At 37.0% G+C, this 17,574-nt stretch overlaps 1 protein-coding gene across 1 annotated transcript in view; it reads right to left on the bottom strand.

Moving 5' to 3' along the window:
* Positions 1 to 4,543: 4,543 nt before the first annotated feature.
* The window catches only part of dok4 (docking protein 4), a 42,059-nt gene continuing 29,028 nt past the window's right edge, over positions 4,544 to 17,574 (bottom strand). The window contains exons 3-9 of the mRNA XM_084404667.1: positions 11,932 to 12,039; positions 11,354 to 11,468; positions 11,020 to 11,139; positions 9,849 to 10,038; positions 9,272 to 9,410; positions 8,273 to 8,390; positions 4,544 to 7,314 (exon numbers count right to left, since the gene is read on the bottom strand). Of these exons, the coding sequence (XP_084260793.1) occupies positions 7,172 to 7,314; positions 8,273 to 8,390; positions 9,272 to 9,410; positions 9,849 to 10,038; positions 11,020 to 11,139; positions 11,354 to 11,468; positions 11,932 to 12,039 (933 nt within the window). The 3' untranslated portion in view covers positions 4,544 to 7,171. The remainder of the gene's footprint in view (positions 7,315 to 8,272; positions 8,391 to 9,271; positions 9,411 to 9,848; positions 10,039 to 11,019; positions 11,140 to 11,353; positions 11,469 to 11,931; positions 12,040 to 17,574) is intronic.

The following is a 17,574-nucleotide window of genomic DNA, read 5'->3' as shown; positions in this document are numbered from 1 at the left end:
ACTGAGTGGAATATAAATGTTCACTTATTGTTTTTATAACACAATGGGTAGTAGGTTAAGGATACAATTTATACAGAGCAATCTATATAATAGAATATTATTATTGTATATAGATGTATAGATGATAGTATGCCAGTGCAGAATCTAGCCTATTTAGGCCTATTGCAAATTATAGGGTACATTTTTATAAGAGTCCATATTACATTTGTTTCAACAAAACTACCAATTAATGAAACTCACTCAGAGTACGGTATTTTCTCTGTATGTTTGGACATTGATTTGTACTTCTCTCCTAGAATTGGAGGGGTCTTCTATCGGTGTCTGGTTCTCACATAGCTTTTCACAGCACAAGCATCTAAGCATGCTTTTAGCATCTCTCCTTATGAAAACATACAGCAAAGAGTCAGCGAGAGGATTTAAGTATACTAGGATCCCTGACACTGTGAATAAATTATGATAAAGACCATGCTCAATGGATAGTGAAAAAATTAAGTTTTGAACAATGACTGGCAGAAACAACACAGTGTAATTGAAAAGCACAAGAGCCAGAATCCTCAAAATCCTCTTCTGTTCATCAGGGGTGACTGCGACTGAATGAGAGAGAGCCCTCCACGAACCCACGAAGGAAAACACAACCAGTGGATAAGGCAGCAAAAAAATAAATACATTTAGAAGAAATGCAAATTCCACGTGGCCTTTAAGTGCAATAAACACATCAATCACCATATATCCACATGATATTGCCCAAACTATCAAGCATATCAGAGCTGAATTTTTACAAGTATGATGAAGTCTGTACCAAACAGGGTATTTGATCATTATGTATCTTTCCAAAGAGATACAGACCATAAAGCCAATATTAGCTATTATGCTCATTAAATAAATGTAGAAGACAAGTACAATTATAACATTGAATAAACAAAAATTCATGATGGGTTTGACACAAATCTCTATGACATCAGCAATGAAGAGGTTTATGACAAAAATGGGAACAGTACGGTTAGATCTGGTCAGACAGCACAATCCATAGAGTGCCAGAGACATGACAAGAAACTCAATGAAGAAAAGAATCCAGATTACCACAGCTTCAACTGGGGGGACACAAAACACCTTTTCCAGATATGTCCACTGAAAATGATCAAATTCCCATGGAAATTGGCTTATTTCCAGTTGAAAAGTATTATTGGTTGATGTTCCAGTATAAACCATTTTCTGTGTCTTGGATGGGCTCTGGATGTTCAACTACAACAAAAACAAGTGATTTTGGATTTCTGAATTTGATCTGTTAAGGAAAATACAATTTTGTGAAATTAACACCAGTCCACAGATGAATGCCATCAAAGTCCACCTTTACAAATATCATTGTCAGCTATAGTTTAACATGTTTCATTCAATAGAAATGTAGTAAAAAGAAAAGTGCAAATTTCAACAGGAAGTTTTGTTACATGAAGATCAATTTCAATAGAGATTTTACTGATAATGAAAAAGTGTGAAACAGGTTAGAGTAGCTTTATTCCTAAACAACACAAAAAGGCTTCAGCAGCATTATAAAAGTGCACAAAGAGATGTATGTATTCATCATTAAATCTTCTCATTATAAGCATGGAATATGAAAGTTCACTGTAAATTGCTAATTAAACTTGCCATTTAAATGTATAGAGCACAAGAAACATGTCCAAACATACCTTGTTTTTTCTATGGTGATTATTTCACTTTGTCCTATCAGCTTTTGTGAAAGTGACACTCCTATTGAGCTGAAATACAGAATTTTGCTACATTGTCATTATAGAATCAGATCTCATTCATTCATTCATTTATTCATTCTTGAATCTTGACAGTACATAACATATTTAAATTCCCAAAGGCTAGTCTGTTAATATACTTTTACAAAACATAGTAAAATCATTGCCTAGTAAAATTACATGTGAATACATTTTAATACACAATTAATTCAAAGTAAGATTAATATTCTAATAAATATTTCCCAAGACAATGAACAATGTCTCTAAAGAGCAAAGAAAAGGGTTTACCTAGCTGCTGCTGGTTGATTATGGTGGAAAGTAACTGATGAAGAAACAACATAGAGAGGGAGGAGCTCTGCATTTTTATCATATGATCATGCAATCAGATTAATATTTGACCATGCATTTCCTGAAATCACTTAAGCTCAGAGGGATTGACAGAGATGTTGTTGCATTTCAAATGTGAGTAATGATGAGTAAAGTGCTTCAAATGCAATAAATAGCTTCCTGTTCTGTCCTTGATACTGCTCAATGGCTCAAATGAAACTTTATACACATTTAGTTAACTGCCATTTGTGGTCTAATAGTAAAATGATTTTGTAGATCCCTACAAAAAACACAGTAACTTAACATGGCAGTTTCTGAATTGGAGAATAGAAGGGCTACACTTGATTTTCATGTAGCTTCTTACAACACAAATATCTAAGCATGCTATTAGCATCCTTCCTTATGAAAACATAGAGCAAAGAGTCAGCGAGTGGATTTAAATACAACATGAATCCTGACACTGAACGAAAACAATCATAATAACCACTTATTCCGCTCTTAAAGGACATTGCGAAAATTCCGTTCTGAACAATGGTAGGCAGAAACAACACAGTGTAATTGAAAAGCACAAGAGCCAGAATCCTCAAAATCCTCTTCTGTTCATCAGGGGTGACTGCGACTGAATGAGAGAGAGCCCTCCACGAACCCACAAAGGAAAACACAACCAGTGGATAAGGCAGCAAAAAAAGAAATACATTTAGAAGAAATGCAAATTCCACGTGGCCTTTAAGTGCAATAAACACATCAATCACCATATATCCACATGATATTGCCCAAACTATCAAGCATATCAGAGCTGAATTTCTACAAGTATGATGAAGTCTGTACCAAACAGGGTATTTGATCATTATGTATCTTTCCATAGAGATACAGACCATGAAGCCAATATTAACTTTTACGCTCATGACATAAACATAAAAGACATAAAAGACTAGAACATTCAGTGTACAAACATGCACAATAGGCTTGACACAGATCTGTATGATATCACAAACAAAAAGGTTTATGACAAATACAGGAACCGTATTGTCAGACCTAAGCAGACAGCACAATCCGTAGAGTGCCAGAGACATGACAAGAAACTCAATGGAGAAAATAATCCATATAGCCGTCATTTCAGATGAAGACACACAGAAAACTTTCTTCACAAATGTCCAATTGAAGTCCCCCAGTAACCAATTGAAATCGTTTACTCCTAACTGGAGCGTCATCTTGGTTGAGGTTTCAGGGTAGGCCATGTTCTGTAAATTAGGATGTTCAAACTGAAATGAAAACAAATCTGTTTTCGATTCAAACTCATCTATTTGACTTTATTCATTTAAGTTTTATGCTGTATTGTAAGCTCATGTAACATATTACATTAATTAGGTACATTGGCAAAATAAGACACTTTATAGCTAATTTTGGCTATTTTTTTATTTTTTTTACATGTACAGTGAATCACTTGCGATTAAATATCTAAATTGTATTATTTTTATGCAAAATAAAATATATAAGCATACCTTAATTGTATGTTGTGGTGTAGAGTGCTCTCCGTCCTGTCAGTTTTTGTGAAAGTGACACTCCTTTTGTGCTGAAACACATGACTAGAATTTGCTACATTGCTATTGGCTACTAGAAACATCCTAACAGGCAGTATAGAAAATAATTGACGATGCTTTCCTCAATAATCAATCTCATAAACCTGGGTTAACCCTAACCCTAAATTTCATAAACGTAACTATAATGCTGCTTTAGAAATTAAATGCTGGGTGTAAAATGCAAAAAGTCTGCTTGCCAAAATCAGAAATGGAATGGAATAAAAAGAATATATTCTATGCATTTATTTTTTGATAATAATACAAATCTGGTTTGTTGCTTGTATAGTTTTATAGTATAAGTTTTTTCCCCTCCACAAAAAAACATATTGACTTTCTATTTACAATATCTATAAAACTATAATAATATGATAAAGGTGATATTAATATTCCAAACAGCATTAACAATAATATTTAAAACAACTCTACAAGTATGAATCCTCAAAAAATAAACCCTTTCGAACATGAATAATGAGCTTGTAGGTAAGAAAGACCTGACACACAGGCTGTTGGCTGATTTTGGTTAGCAGGAACTGATGAAGAAACAATGTTACAGAGAAAGGGAGGAGTTCTTAATGCTTAATAGCATCCATCCTCCATGGGTTCTGCATTTTAGTTAATACATTGTTGGCTAATGTGATTATGACAACTCTGGAATACAAAAATGAATAATGGTGAGTGGCTGGTAAAATGGTTAATTTGGCTGGGTAGTATTTCAGGACATAAATTGCTTGCTGTGCTTTTTACTTTTCTGTAACGCATACAGTTTAAAAAAAAAAAAAAAAAACTGCCTACATCTTGATTAAAGGGATCATAATCATCATCATCATCATCATCATCAAACGGATCATTATGACATCATCATCATCAAAAGGATCATTATGACATCCGATTTTATAAAACTTTGTTTTATTGAAAAAAGAAAAACCCTGCAAAATATTTTACCAGAAATTATACAGAACACACGTCATTTAGCAATTAAAACTCATGCAAAGGATTCCTACTCATGGCAACATGCTCAGATGTCAATCTGAACTGCCGAAGAACCGGCAAAGCCTCCAAAACAGCATGTTTATCACTCTTCTCGTTCACAGGTCTTTTACAAATACAGAGTACTGCAATTTAAGTTTAGTATAACAACTCTTTAGCACTTTTTCCACACGATTTCATGTACAGCCTTTCATTTAGTATTTCCTTATGGATTACGGTGTCTTACCCTGTCATTTCGCATGTCAGCATTAACTTTCACATTAGTGCTTCTGTCTTGCAAAGGGATGGAAATGATACTCTGATAATTCAAACAGATTGTTCTGTTAAGCACAATGTCAATGCATGATACTTTCAGGTCAAGAATCTCAGCAGGGACCCATTGGCTGTTTATGTACAAATATATAACTCATTTCAGGGTGATTACATGAATGTTGAATTATTATATCTCCTGCAAACAAATGAGTTAAATAGGGAAGAATAATAAATCTTTAGGAATTATTTTGGTGTGTGTATTACTGGTGTGTGCTATTATTTGGTGTCTACCTTGCAGCAGCATGTAAAAATCATGTTATTTTTATATATTTTTAATGGATAGCACTGTAAAGCAATTAATAAGAACAACTGCAAAACAGGGACATACAGGGAAACATTTCTGCAATGAGCTACAACTCAAACACTACCTCTCAAAAGTTTGGGGTAGGTAAGATTTTTGTTTTTGAAAGAATTTTACTTATGTTCACCAAAGCTATATTTATTTGATTTGACTGATGGCAAATAGAACTAAAGTTCAAATAAAAGGTGCTTATCTTCAAAGGGCTGTGTCACTGTTGAAATATATAGGCTACTGATAAAAACAAACCATTTTCAAACTTTTTTAAACTGTTTGCAAGGGCACCTGATAAAATCCACTTTCTTTTTATCAAAGTGTACAATCATGACAATCAGATCAGCTAAAGCGCTTTTTAATGGTACATACATGACGTGAGTTAATAAATCCAAACACTGAATGACTATTTATGTGTAAAATGTATAAAGAAACAGGGAGTCAAACCTTCAGGACTGTAGCTCAATTGGAGAATACAACCGAAAGAAGTCTGTGTCAGACTAAATGTTTGATCAGATCATTCACAGAGACTGCACATCTGCTGTTTTATTTAGTTTTTGCCCTTTATGACACTTGTATTTATATGGATAGTTGAGAGAGCACAGGGAATGATAGTGAAATGGCCAGAATAGCATGCTGGTGTTCCCACCACGCTGCTTAAAAAACAGCAAGACTTCCTTGGTCAACCAGCTTCACCGTGCTGGTCGATCAGCTTGATCAAACTCCAGCTGTCTGCATTAGCAAACCAGCTCATTATGAACGTGTGCTAACTGATAATCCACAGCTCCAACATAAAAGGGTCTTTAATTGAGAATTACAGCATGAGAATTATGGTACCTTTCATCGATTTCATGGAAATGACTGGAAATAGTTGACTGACAAGCATGGAAAGCAAGAAACATGTCTTGTGTGAGGCCTACCACCTTGTGTTGAAGATCTCAGTTCTAGTATAAACCCTTTTACATACAGAACTGCTGAGCTGCTAAAGAAAACCTACTACTATACACTGCAATTTGTCTTGTGCTTTGTTGGTAAACTTCAATAAATAAATAAATAATTCATTCGACCACCTCAGCGGGGTATATTCATAACCTTTGTTTCCCTCTGTACTTGGATCTCTGGACCCTCAAGACATCTTCCAGATAAAACGGTGGACCAGTTACACAAAGCACGCGAGCGAGTGAGTACTAACCCTCACTTCAGTCCAATTGGCAGAGACAGTTTTGTACATTATAACTGTCCATTTTAGTCACTTTAAAGTAAGGGAAAAGGAGAAACAAAATGCACGACCATACAAAATGCCCCTTTCAGAAAGTGCTCCCGGTTCCTCAGAGTCTTCTACGCTTGGGAAGTCTTACAGACATGCCAATCAAATTATGATTAAAGCGTCTGATCGAAACACGCTTTGGATTACTTCTAACAAAGACCAGAAGCGTTTAAGCTGAAACTCTGAAGGCCCTTCCACCGGGGTTTCTTAGTGTGTAGGGGCTTCTACAGACGTCTAAGAAACTCCTTCGTAGCTAAGCTGTTTACCTTGGGGGACATGCATAGGGTTGAAGAGCGTGCATGAGATTAGAGTTCGAATAAGAGATACTGCTGAGAAGTATTAAGAACCTACAGTATAGTCTCTACTCCCACAGAAACCCAGCATGAGTGACCATATTGCACTGTGAAGGCGACTGAGCCAGTTCCAACATTTTTAAGGGTCTGTGGGCCCTGCTCCAATCGAAGCGCTTCAAGCTTCACAGTGCGTTTCCCTCTTTCCACAGTAAGTGCCCTCAGCGTCGCTGGCAGGCTCAGGGGGAACTGAGGCAGCATGGCAGCATGGATCTTCCACGGCTGAGGAAGAGCTGATGGAAAAACTTAGGGCAGAGTGCAGTGTGGAGGGAGGTCAAGAGGTGAAAAACTGGAAGGTTTCACTGCTAAGCCGCTCACTCGCTGGGGTACGTGGGGTAGTGCGTCGGGGGTTGGGGGCAGCCGTGCCCCACAGGAAGGGTCGAGTGTCGTTCTGGAGGAAGGCGTTTAGAGAAGAGGTCAGTGTCCACTCCTGGTTGGGTATCACCATAGATGTCACCTGAATGAAGATGAGAAGTGTTAACAGGACGGTCTAAATAGCACAAAAGCCATGCATGCATTTACACAGAAAATAAAGTCATTTCTGGGTTGTAACACTGCTTTTCTCTTTTCATAACACCAACCATTATAAAACAGTCATCAGATGTTATTCTAACTTAAAGGGATAGTCCACTTTTTTTGGAAATAGGCTCATTTTACAACTCCCCCAGAGTTAAACAGTTGAGTTTTAAAGTTTTCGAATCCATTCAGCCGATCTCCGGGTCTGGCGGTACCACTTTTAGCATAGCTTAGCATAGATCATTGAATCATTGACTATTTTCAGGCGCTGCGTCATATCATTACGCCTGCTGCACTCATGGTACGGCAGTAAAGTTTCTTGATTATTACGCAGGAATGAGAGTATAGTTCCTAGCCATATCAGCCTAGAAAATCGCAACTTTACATTTTCTGTCGGTCTTAGTACACGATGTAACTACAGAAGAGTCAAGTTTTAAATAGGAAAAAATATCGAAACTCTTTGGTCATTTTTTTGAGAGAGATGCTAATGGTCATGTCCGATTCAATTATCTATGCTAAGCTATGCTAAAAGGGGTACTGCCAGACCCGGAGTTCGGCTGAATGGATTCGAAAACGGTAAAACTCAACTGTTTAACTCTGGGGGAGTTCCTATTTCCAAAAAAAGTGGAGTATCCCTTTAAACATTTTTTTTTTTTTGAAAGAATTCTCTTATTGATAACAGATCACTCTAAACTGTAATGTAGACACATGCATTTTCTGTAAAGCTGTTTTGAAAGGATATGTATTGTGAAAAGCGTTACACTAATAAATTTGAATTGAATTGTTTTTCTCGAGACATGTTCTTGGAGCGCTCTTTGCAAACAACAATCCTTCTGGCAGACTATTATGATGGCTGGTGAAACAAATACATCACATTTATGCATGCGATTCAGTCTCACCGTTGGCAGAGTCCACCCCAGCCTGAGATCCGGTGATGTGGTGCCAGAAAGCACTTCGTGGTAAGATTGCTGTCGGTGTGCAGGGGTAGGACGTCCCCTCTGAACCCTTAGATAAAAGCTGGGGACAGATGTGAGAGGAGAGAAGAGAAAGAATTTCAATTAGGTTGATTATAACACAAAATTATGGCATTAGTTCTGATGTTTTGAAAGTTTTATAACAAGAAGAAAATCAGATTATTTGCACTGCAATCTCTCCAGTCTTGTTTTAATAAGCACTGTGTGTGTGTGGGCGCATATAACTACAGTGGTGTCTGAAACCTCTAGTGATGATGCTTTTATTTAGCTAGCGTAAACAGTCATTACAAATTACTCTACCGTTCAAAAGTTTATTTTTTATTCAACAAATATGTCAGTAAAGACACACATTGTCACAAGTCATTTCTATTTCAAATAATTGAATTCTTTTGAACTTTCTATTCATCAAAGAATCCAGAAAAAAGGGTGTCAGTTTCCACAGAAATGTTAAGCAGCACAACTGTTTACAACATTGATGATAATAATAAATGTTTCTTGAGCAACAAATCAGCATATTAAAATGATTTCTGAAGGATCATGTGACACTGAAGACTGGAGTAATGATGCTGAAAATTCAGCTTTGCCATCACAGTAATAAGTGACATTTTGAATTATATTAAAATATATTTCTGTTGTTACTGTATTTTTGAATCAAATAAATGAACGGTATAAATAAATATGAACAGCAGTGTATATCATTTATTTGAGACTGCTGTTTCAAAGAATGCTTTTTGTACAAAGACATTCTCAAGGTTAATGAGAAAGGTTAATGTCAAAAATAGTTTATAGTGACCACTTTTTTTGTTGAAATGTGTCTTGGTTTTAAAGTGTCAAAACTTTCTATTTTCCTTTTTAAATGAGATTTTCAAACTAAGATTTTTAATCTAGTCTGAGACTTTTGGACCCACTGTATGCTTTCATTACCTTGCTGTTTTTTTCCATTTCCATAAGGACCCTCTTATGCTGCTCAGCTATAGCTAGAGTGGAAGAATGAACCCTTTGGTAGATCTGCTCTCCTTCTCGTGTCTGGAAAGTGTACAGGCCCTCCCCGCTGTCACACATCCTGACACAAAATCAAACAAGATAGTAACACACAATCAAGCAATGCAAAAGTGATGTACTGCAAAGAAATATCATATACTGTACACTACACATGCTTTGTGTGTTACAGTAAAATAGCCACTAGGGGTCAGTGTTACACCAGACTCAACTAAAACTCTCTCAAAGGGCATCCAGCTGGCGATGCGAATCTTCTTTTATTATTTGATCAAAGCAGTGAGAGAGATAAAGAACACCTAATCTGCCATTGAACTCCTTGTAATCCACTCATTAAATCCTTTTAGGAGGTCCACAGTTCAATGGCTCCCTCCTCTGCTTCCATGTTTCTCCTACATATACATGACCACACCAAAGTGAAGTACACATTACAAATTTCACAAGTTCCTGTGAATGGTTCTTGTTATTGGCTTTAAATTTTGATGATATCTTAAACAGGTTTTACCTGCCAGCCTCGAAGGTGAAGCGTGTAGCGTCCCGTCCGTAGCGCCGCAGAGAGCAAAGCGGCCAGGTTACTAGCTTGGTGCGAGGGTTGTGAATATCCCACAGGTAGATGTTTTCATGCGTGATCTGCATCATACACTCTCCGTAGATGTCAAGATTAGGGCAGGGTAACAGGAACACGTTGAAGCGCTCTGTAAGAAAAAACAATGAGAGACTGGTAGTCAAGAAGGTTAATAGTTTGGTTCCTATGCTGTAAATTTTGTTTTGTAATTTCTAAAAAAGGCTATATTAAGAACCTGTCAACTGGTTATCTGTAAGTTACCTTACCATATATGGTAAAAGAAAACTGTAAATGGTTTAATATTTTTACTGTAAACTGTAAAACTTTTGTTTTTGCAGGTACAAAATTATGAATTACCGTACAATTCATGATGGAAAACAGTAGACAAGTCCTTGACACCACATGTGAGTATTATAGTTTCTAGTTCTGATTTTTGTTATCAGAAATATACATTAGATTGACCAAAGATTGCACTTTAAATAAACCCAAAACAAATTCAATCTCATGTTGAACCACTACAGAGACATCAAAGCCAGCGGCAAATGTCAAAAGGACTTCCAGAGATCAGGCTGTTCTCATGAGTGCTGACTGCAGTGCCCAGTGCTCGCGCCCGGACCTCACAACTCCGAAAACCTCAAATTGGCGCCATCTTTATCAATAAACCACATTTTTGAGGTTTAAACAACAACATTCTCACCTGAAAAACTCTTAAAACTACAATCCGTGACTAAACAATAGTAGTATTTCAAAGAATTATTGTGGCTTTTTTTCCTCCGTCATTGCCGGTCGCTGAGAGAAACGTTGCCTGTCTAGACCGCAGTAATGACAAATGATGAACAGTCCCATAGCTGATACTGGTGATATATCAGCACTCCTGGAAGACTTCTCTTAGCCAATCAGATTCAAGGACCAGAACTTTCTGTTGTATATTGAAATATATTGTTTCAAGTAGTAAAATACACAGGCATCAATATGCCATCAATACCGTAAATTTAACAGGATATTTTGACAGTGTAGATTAAACTAAGTGCTACCATGTTGTCACTTAAGTAACCCACAAATCTGAGGCCATATTGGATTCCTGTAGCAAAAAATGGTTTTAGTCTCTCACCTGTGTGTTCACACTGAACTCCAGCAGCAAGGAGGTCTGGTTCTCCAAGACTGATGTCATTAAGACGTGTCCCCAGGCACTCAATAGACAAGGTTTTAAACCACTCTTCAGCCTCCAGCTCTGGGAGAACAAAAAGATTCAATGATGTCGATGAATGAACATGTTCTTTAAATGAATATGTTCTATAAATAAAACATACACTCGGAGATGCAGTATGTTAATGTGAGAGCAGCACATCATCAGACTGTATAGACTGCTAATGTCAAGAATGAGAGCTTCTTTAAGTTAAGCATCATCATCAGCTAACAACAAGCCTTAGTTGAAGATGATGTACCTGATTCACAGGTGAAGGTTCGAGAGGTGTCGTCTGTAAAGACGATGGCCACAGCTTGCCGCTTCGTGTCACGAGGCAATCTTGTGATGTTCTTCACATTACTAATCTCTGTCACCTGTGTGAACATAGAAAAGGCAACCGATGCAAACTCAGAAGTACTGACAGAGCCTAGTTATTCAGGCAAACTTCATTCGCATCATTTGGAAAGGCACTTGCGGTCTCTTAATCATCTAATTTATCTTTCACGGTCTATAGCGGGTTGTGGGAGAAGCAGAGTGCAGTGAAGAAAAGCAAATGAGACCGATAAACACACAGAAACCGGAGGACCGTGAGTCAGCAAAGTTAGAGCAATTCGTGAGGGTCTTTGCGTATAGATACTTTTATTCAAAAATGTATGTTTGCCCGTCTCGTAATCTTGCCAGCCAGCCCTCGCAGTATGAATGCGCTCTACGTGGCTGTTAGTATAATTGGAGAACTAAAGTGACACTTGAATGTTTTCCTCGAATCTTTCATATGACCCGTGACATTTTCACAGCTTAGATTAGACCTTAACTGAACTGTTGCAGTGAGAGGTGTACCTTAGGACAGGCTCTGATGTAGGCTGACTTCTCATCAGGGTATTTTTCCAGTCTACGAGGTCCTTTACTGGACGACTTCTTAAACACCAGCCAGCAGCGCCGATAGATCTGAAACACGCATGCACATAACCACATGAGGTCCGAAAATAACACTCACAATGTGCTATTAGCACACCATGTGCTAAAGGCAAGTAGAAATTGGCCTTAGTGAGTAAATGAATGATTTCAGTGTTAAGGAACTTTTAAAATAAAAATGCAGCATGGCATAAAATATATACTGATATTTTGACTGATGCTAATACGCCAATAATTTTTAATGCAGAGAATCAATAATTGACCAATGTAAATCTTCCCTATTTTGTTTTGTAAGATTACAGGATTATTAAATAAGTGCTCTTAAAGATTAACTCTCAGAGTGTTCTAAATGCAATCTAAATGTAAAAATATTGTAAAATATCACTATTGACTGAATGATACAGATACACTATTGTTCAAAAGTTCTGGGTCGGTAAGATTTTTTAATGTCTCTTATACTCACCAAGGTAGCATTTATTTGATCAAAAAAACAACAACAACAACATTGTGAAATATTTTGTTTTAATCTATTATAGAATGTCATTTATTTCTGTGATGGCAAAGCTACATTTTCAGCATCATTTCTCCAGTCTTAAGTGTCACATGATCATTCAGAAATTATTCTAATATGCTGCTTTGATGCTCAAGAATCATTTCTTATTATTTTAAACTGAAAACAGCTGTGCTGCTTAAACTTTGATAAATGTTTTCAGGATTATTTGTGTCAGGTGGTTACACTGAGAAACTGGGTAATGTACAGTCTGATGCTGCGTGTGGCACAGAGACCTGCGCTTCATTACAAATATACGGGTAAAAACAAAAGTAAAATACTGGCTTAGAAGAACATTTCATTCCAAAGCTAAAACAAGTTATTCTGCTAGACTAGACAAATGTGTTATTTGTACAATATGAAAGCTCCTAATTAAACCCACACCAGTTGTGATCTGTCTTTTTCTTTTGTAAACACTCTCTCTCCCTCGATCGACCTCCTGCCATAAAAGCTATTTTCTGTTTATACCTCTGATGTCCTTCAATGACAAATCCTACAGTTGCCACGGTAACCCCAGTCCATTTAGGCAAGTGCTCCAGCTATCCCAAGGCCAGTTCCGCTCTCTATCGTCATCACGTACACCCATCTTACTGCAATCTACTGGAAATTGTTCCTGAGCAATATTATTTCTTTATCATCTATTCAACAAGCATTACAATCCTTTGTCAAAACAGCCTGATGTACTGAACAGGCTTTCTGAGAAACAGCAGTTCAGCTTTATACGCTTTCCTTTGTGTTTTAAGCGTCGGAAGATGACAAGAACGGCAAGAGAAAAACTGTAACATTTGAACTGAATTGAGTTAACCAGGAACATTTTTATTCTTTACAGGGGAATTATTTGTCGTTTTTGCCTCAGTAACCCTTAAGAGCGAATTAAAGTCAACGTGTTTAGACTCTGATCAAATTCCCTGGTGTTTAGACTGTTTTTAAATTAAGTTACATTATGACTCACACAGTCATAAACATTGCGTTAGTCATCAAGCTTGTATAATGAAAGGCCTGCATTGCCCCTCAAATACAACAGAGGCTTAACAACCGAGTCCACATGCTTTTAACCCTATTGTCCATTAATGAACATATCATTAGGTGATCTTACCTTAGGAAGTTTCATGCATCTTACAGCGTGTCCAACTTCCTGCCGAGATGATTAATAGAAATCTGAACCGAGCCGATGAGCTTTTGTTTTTGCCATCTAAGCTGCTGACCTTAATGTTATTGCCACTCGAATGCTTGGACCCATCTTATGGAAAAATGGAGAAAGTTTGCTGCATGGTTTTCCATTCACAGCAGGTAAAAGATTGATCCCTTGTTTGCATCATATTGTCCCCTGAGGTACCACTAATCCTCTGTAAACAGACTGAGCAACAGCATCAGCAGAGAGCGACCAAGTGTGTGTGTGTGTGTGTGTGTGTGGGTGAGACGTGCTCTCACTGCTGCTTTACTGTTTGTATATCTGTCCGCACAACAATTATACACAGACGTAGAGGCATAGCCTATACACACACACACACCAAAACAAAAAGGTATCATGGTAACGTGTAAAAATGACTACAATTAACTTGGCATTATAGCCACCACTGTCAACAAAAAGAAATTGAACTTTATGAAAGTAGCCAGAGATCCTACACTACTGTTCAAAAGTTAGTATGAATTGTTTTTGAAGGAATTAATACTTTTATTTAGCAAGGATGTGTTAAATTGATGAATAGGAAGTTCAAAAGAACAGCATTTTTTGAGAATGAAATCTTTTGCAACATTATAAATGTCTTTACTGTCACTTCTGAGCAAAGAATCCTAAAAAACATTGTATCATGGTTTCCACAAAAGTATTAAGCAGCACCACTGTTTTCAGCATTGATAATAATAAGAAATGTTTCTTGAGCAGCAAATCCGCATTTTAGAATGATTTCTGAAGGATTACTGAAGTAACTGATTACTCATTACTGAGTAATGATGCTGAAAATTCATCTTTGTCATCACAGGAATGAATTCGATGAAAATAGAACATTTAAATTGTAATATTTCACAATATTATTGTTTGTACTGTATTTTTGATCAAATATATGGAGAGCTTAACAGACTTCTTTCAAAAACATTCAAAACATTTGAAAGGCAGTATATGTAGCAGCAGCTTGTATGACTCCACTTGTTCCAACCCTGCTTTGTTTTTTGATTGTTTTTTTTTAAATCCATTTTTCCAGAGCAAACATTAATGAAGTGGCCAAACTGTGTCGGAAATTTCAGATAATTGATATTAATGTATTGCTTTTAGCTGCAGTATGAAAGCAATGATCTCACTCGCAATTATACCACAGTACTGAATATTGGCAAGGCTACAACAACAGTGTGATTTTGAATATTATTTAGCTCAATTACTATATGGCTTACAGCATAATTGAGCTTCTTCCTTATTTTTTTTGGAAGAAACCATGGTAACCAAGCTAATTTTGTTTCAGGGTCAGTCTTCTCACACCGTGAATGTGTATTAACATGCACAGTTATCTTTATATTGTCTCGCTTTAACCCTTAAACCTCTACATGGAGAATAACTTGTCATGGCAGTCAAAGCAAATGTGTTAAAAACATGGGGGAATACACAACACTTCTCAAGTGCTTACTTCAGGTCAATATAAGAGAAGAGGCAGGAGAAATAGAATGAAGGACGCAATAACAGCGTATGGAGGCAGAGGGAGAGTTAACAATTTAAACTGAAACAGTGAAAGGCTTATTTATTGGAAGGAAGAAGCAGAGATAAAACAGAGGCAGAATGTGCCAACATTTCATAGGATAATAAGCCTATAATGACTAATGAGGCTGTTTGCCCTTGGTATGAATCCATTTATGCATTTTTGTCAGCTGTTCATCTCTCATCTTCTCGTCCTCTGAGATCTGATAAAACTCAGCTTGGCATCCTAGGATAGTCAAAGCAATAATGACACTATTTTAACAACAGTTGCTGCTACGCTTAAAGCTAAAATTAAACCACTTCCTCTCAGGCAAGACTAAATTTAAAATGGCTGCGTCCATTGAAACCTGTTGGGGATTTTCTGAAACTATCCTAAAATTCAGGTCCTGTCTGTCTGCGTCACAGTAGCTTCAGATCTGGGCTTTTTCCCTCAGAGGTGGATAACAAAAAAGAGGGCTAAGCGCGGTTTTACAATGTATGTCCATTTGATTTTTGGTCTTTGTCACATGCATCGACCAACACCCTCCCCATCTAATGTCTGGGGTTGTTTCATAATTGTGATGCCTGGTGTTGGCCCGTTTACGATTGCAAATGCACTCAAAAGAGCTGGCAGTGGCTGAGGAGCAATTAGGGTAATTCCAGCATGGCAGTGAGGCCGGCGATCCTGGGCTGCCGATACCCGAGCAGAATGCTAAACAGAGCTCTGATTAGTCTGATTGGGGTTCTTGGTCCCTAAGTGGGCCGCAGAGATAGACAGTGAAAAAGGGAGGGAGAGATAGAGAGGTATGTAGTCTGGCTAATTAGCATCCCTAGAGGTGCACATGGAGTTTGGCGAGGGAGGTGAAGAAGAACGTAAAGCGGAAGGGAGGGGGAAGGGATATGGAGACAGTGGTCTGGAACGGTGTGATGAAAGGCTGATGAGACTCACCCAGCTGCTTTATGGCAACATGTAAAGCGACTAAGGTGTACATTGCATTCAAGGTATACATTTCAAACAGTGAAAAATGTAAAATTATTAAACGTATATGCACTTAATTTAATACATTATTTAGTTCTTATGCTGACCAAGGCTGCATTTATTTAATAAAAAATACAAAAACCCCCCAGTAATATTGTGAAATATATTATTACAATTTAAAATATAATATATTTTAGAATGTAATTTATTCCTGTGATCAAAGCTGAATTTATTTGCATTATTATATCAGTCTTCAGTGTCACATGATCCTTCATAAATCATTCTAATATACAGATTTGGTGCTCAAGAAACATTTCTTATTATTACCAATGTTAAAAACAGTAGTCTGCTTATTTTTTTTGTGTGTGTGGAAACTATACAAAACTATAAGTACGCCTATACAAAAATTTCAATTGTCTTTACAAAATTTATTTTCAGTCCTCTGGTGATGTTCTCATTAACTAAAATATTCAATTTCACCACACCATACCACCAAGACTGTAAATGTTTTTACATTGCTTTAACTCATCCAAATAAGGTAAGCAATTTTAAACTTTTTTTAAATAATTTATACAAGATTCAACTCATTGTTTAAACTCAGTTTAATGTAATTTAAGTTGAAATGAATTAAACATCCAAGTAGATTGTACTTAAAAATTTAAGGCAGCAACTTTTTTTTACAGTGTGTGCATGTGTTCACTAATGCATGTGTTCACAGAATCCAGAAGCATCAGTCAGTAAGTTCCAGGTCTTGCAGAAAGTTACAACCAAATATGAATAAGAAAACAATCGCTAAACAATCCTCTTCTTTAACAAACACGGTAATGACTAAATAAACCTGGGTGGTCAAAGCCTTACAAAATATTTACCACCCGCATTCAATACAACTCTCAGATGGACAATATGATGAAAATGCTGTAATGTGGGAGATTTTTGCCAATGAAAATGGATTAGAACACAATATTTCCTCCAATCTGTGGAGGCTAGTTCCTCTACAGCCAGAAAAAAGTGTGTGAGAGTGTGTGAGAGAGAGAGAGAGAGAGAGAGAGAGAGAGAGGGCTTTGTCACAGCTCAGACACAAATGCAAATGCCGCCACACACTCACTGCTGCTGCCAAATCAGAGCAGAGGCAGCAGCATGGATGTAAATAGTATTAGCTGCGCATAAGCGGGGATTTACGATATTGTGCTTGCATTACGTGCACTAGCATAATATTAAATAGACGAAGGAAATTGACTTACAATTAGGGAAGCCGTTTGTTAAACAATGATGGAGGAACGGTGCCCGTTTTGAGTTTGCACAGCACAGGAAAGCAAAAAGGAGAGACAAAGAAAAGCATAGATGCAGATACAAGATGTTTCTGTGCAAAAGGAA

This window comes from Rutilus rutilus (genome assembly GCF_951802725.1).
Source record: "Rutilus rutilus genome assembly, chromosome: 3".
NCBI lineage: Eukaryota > Metazoa > Chordata > Actinopteri > Cypriniformes > Leuciscidae > Rutilus > Rutilus rutilus.
This window is presented reverse-complemented; position numbering and strand designations above follow the sequence as displayed.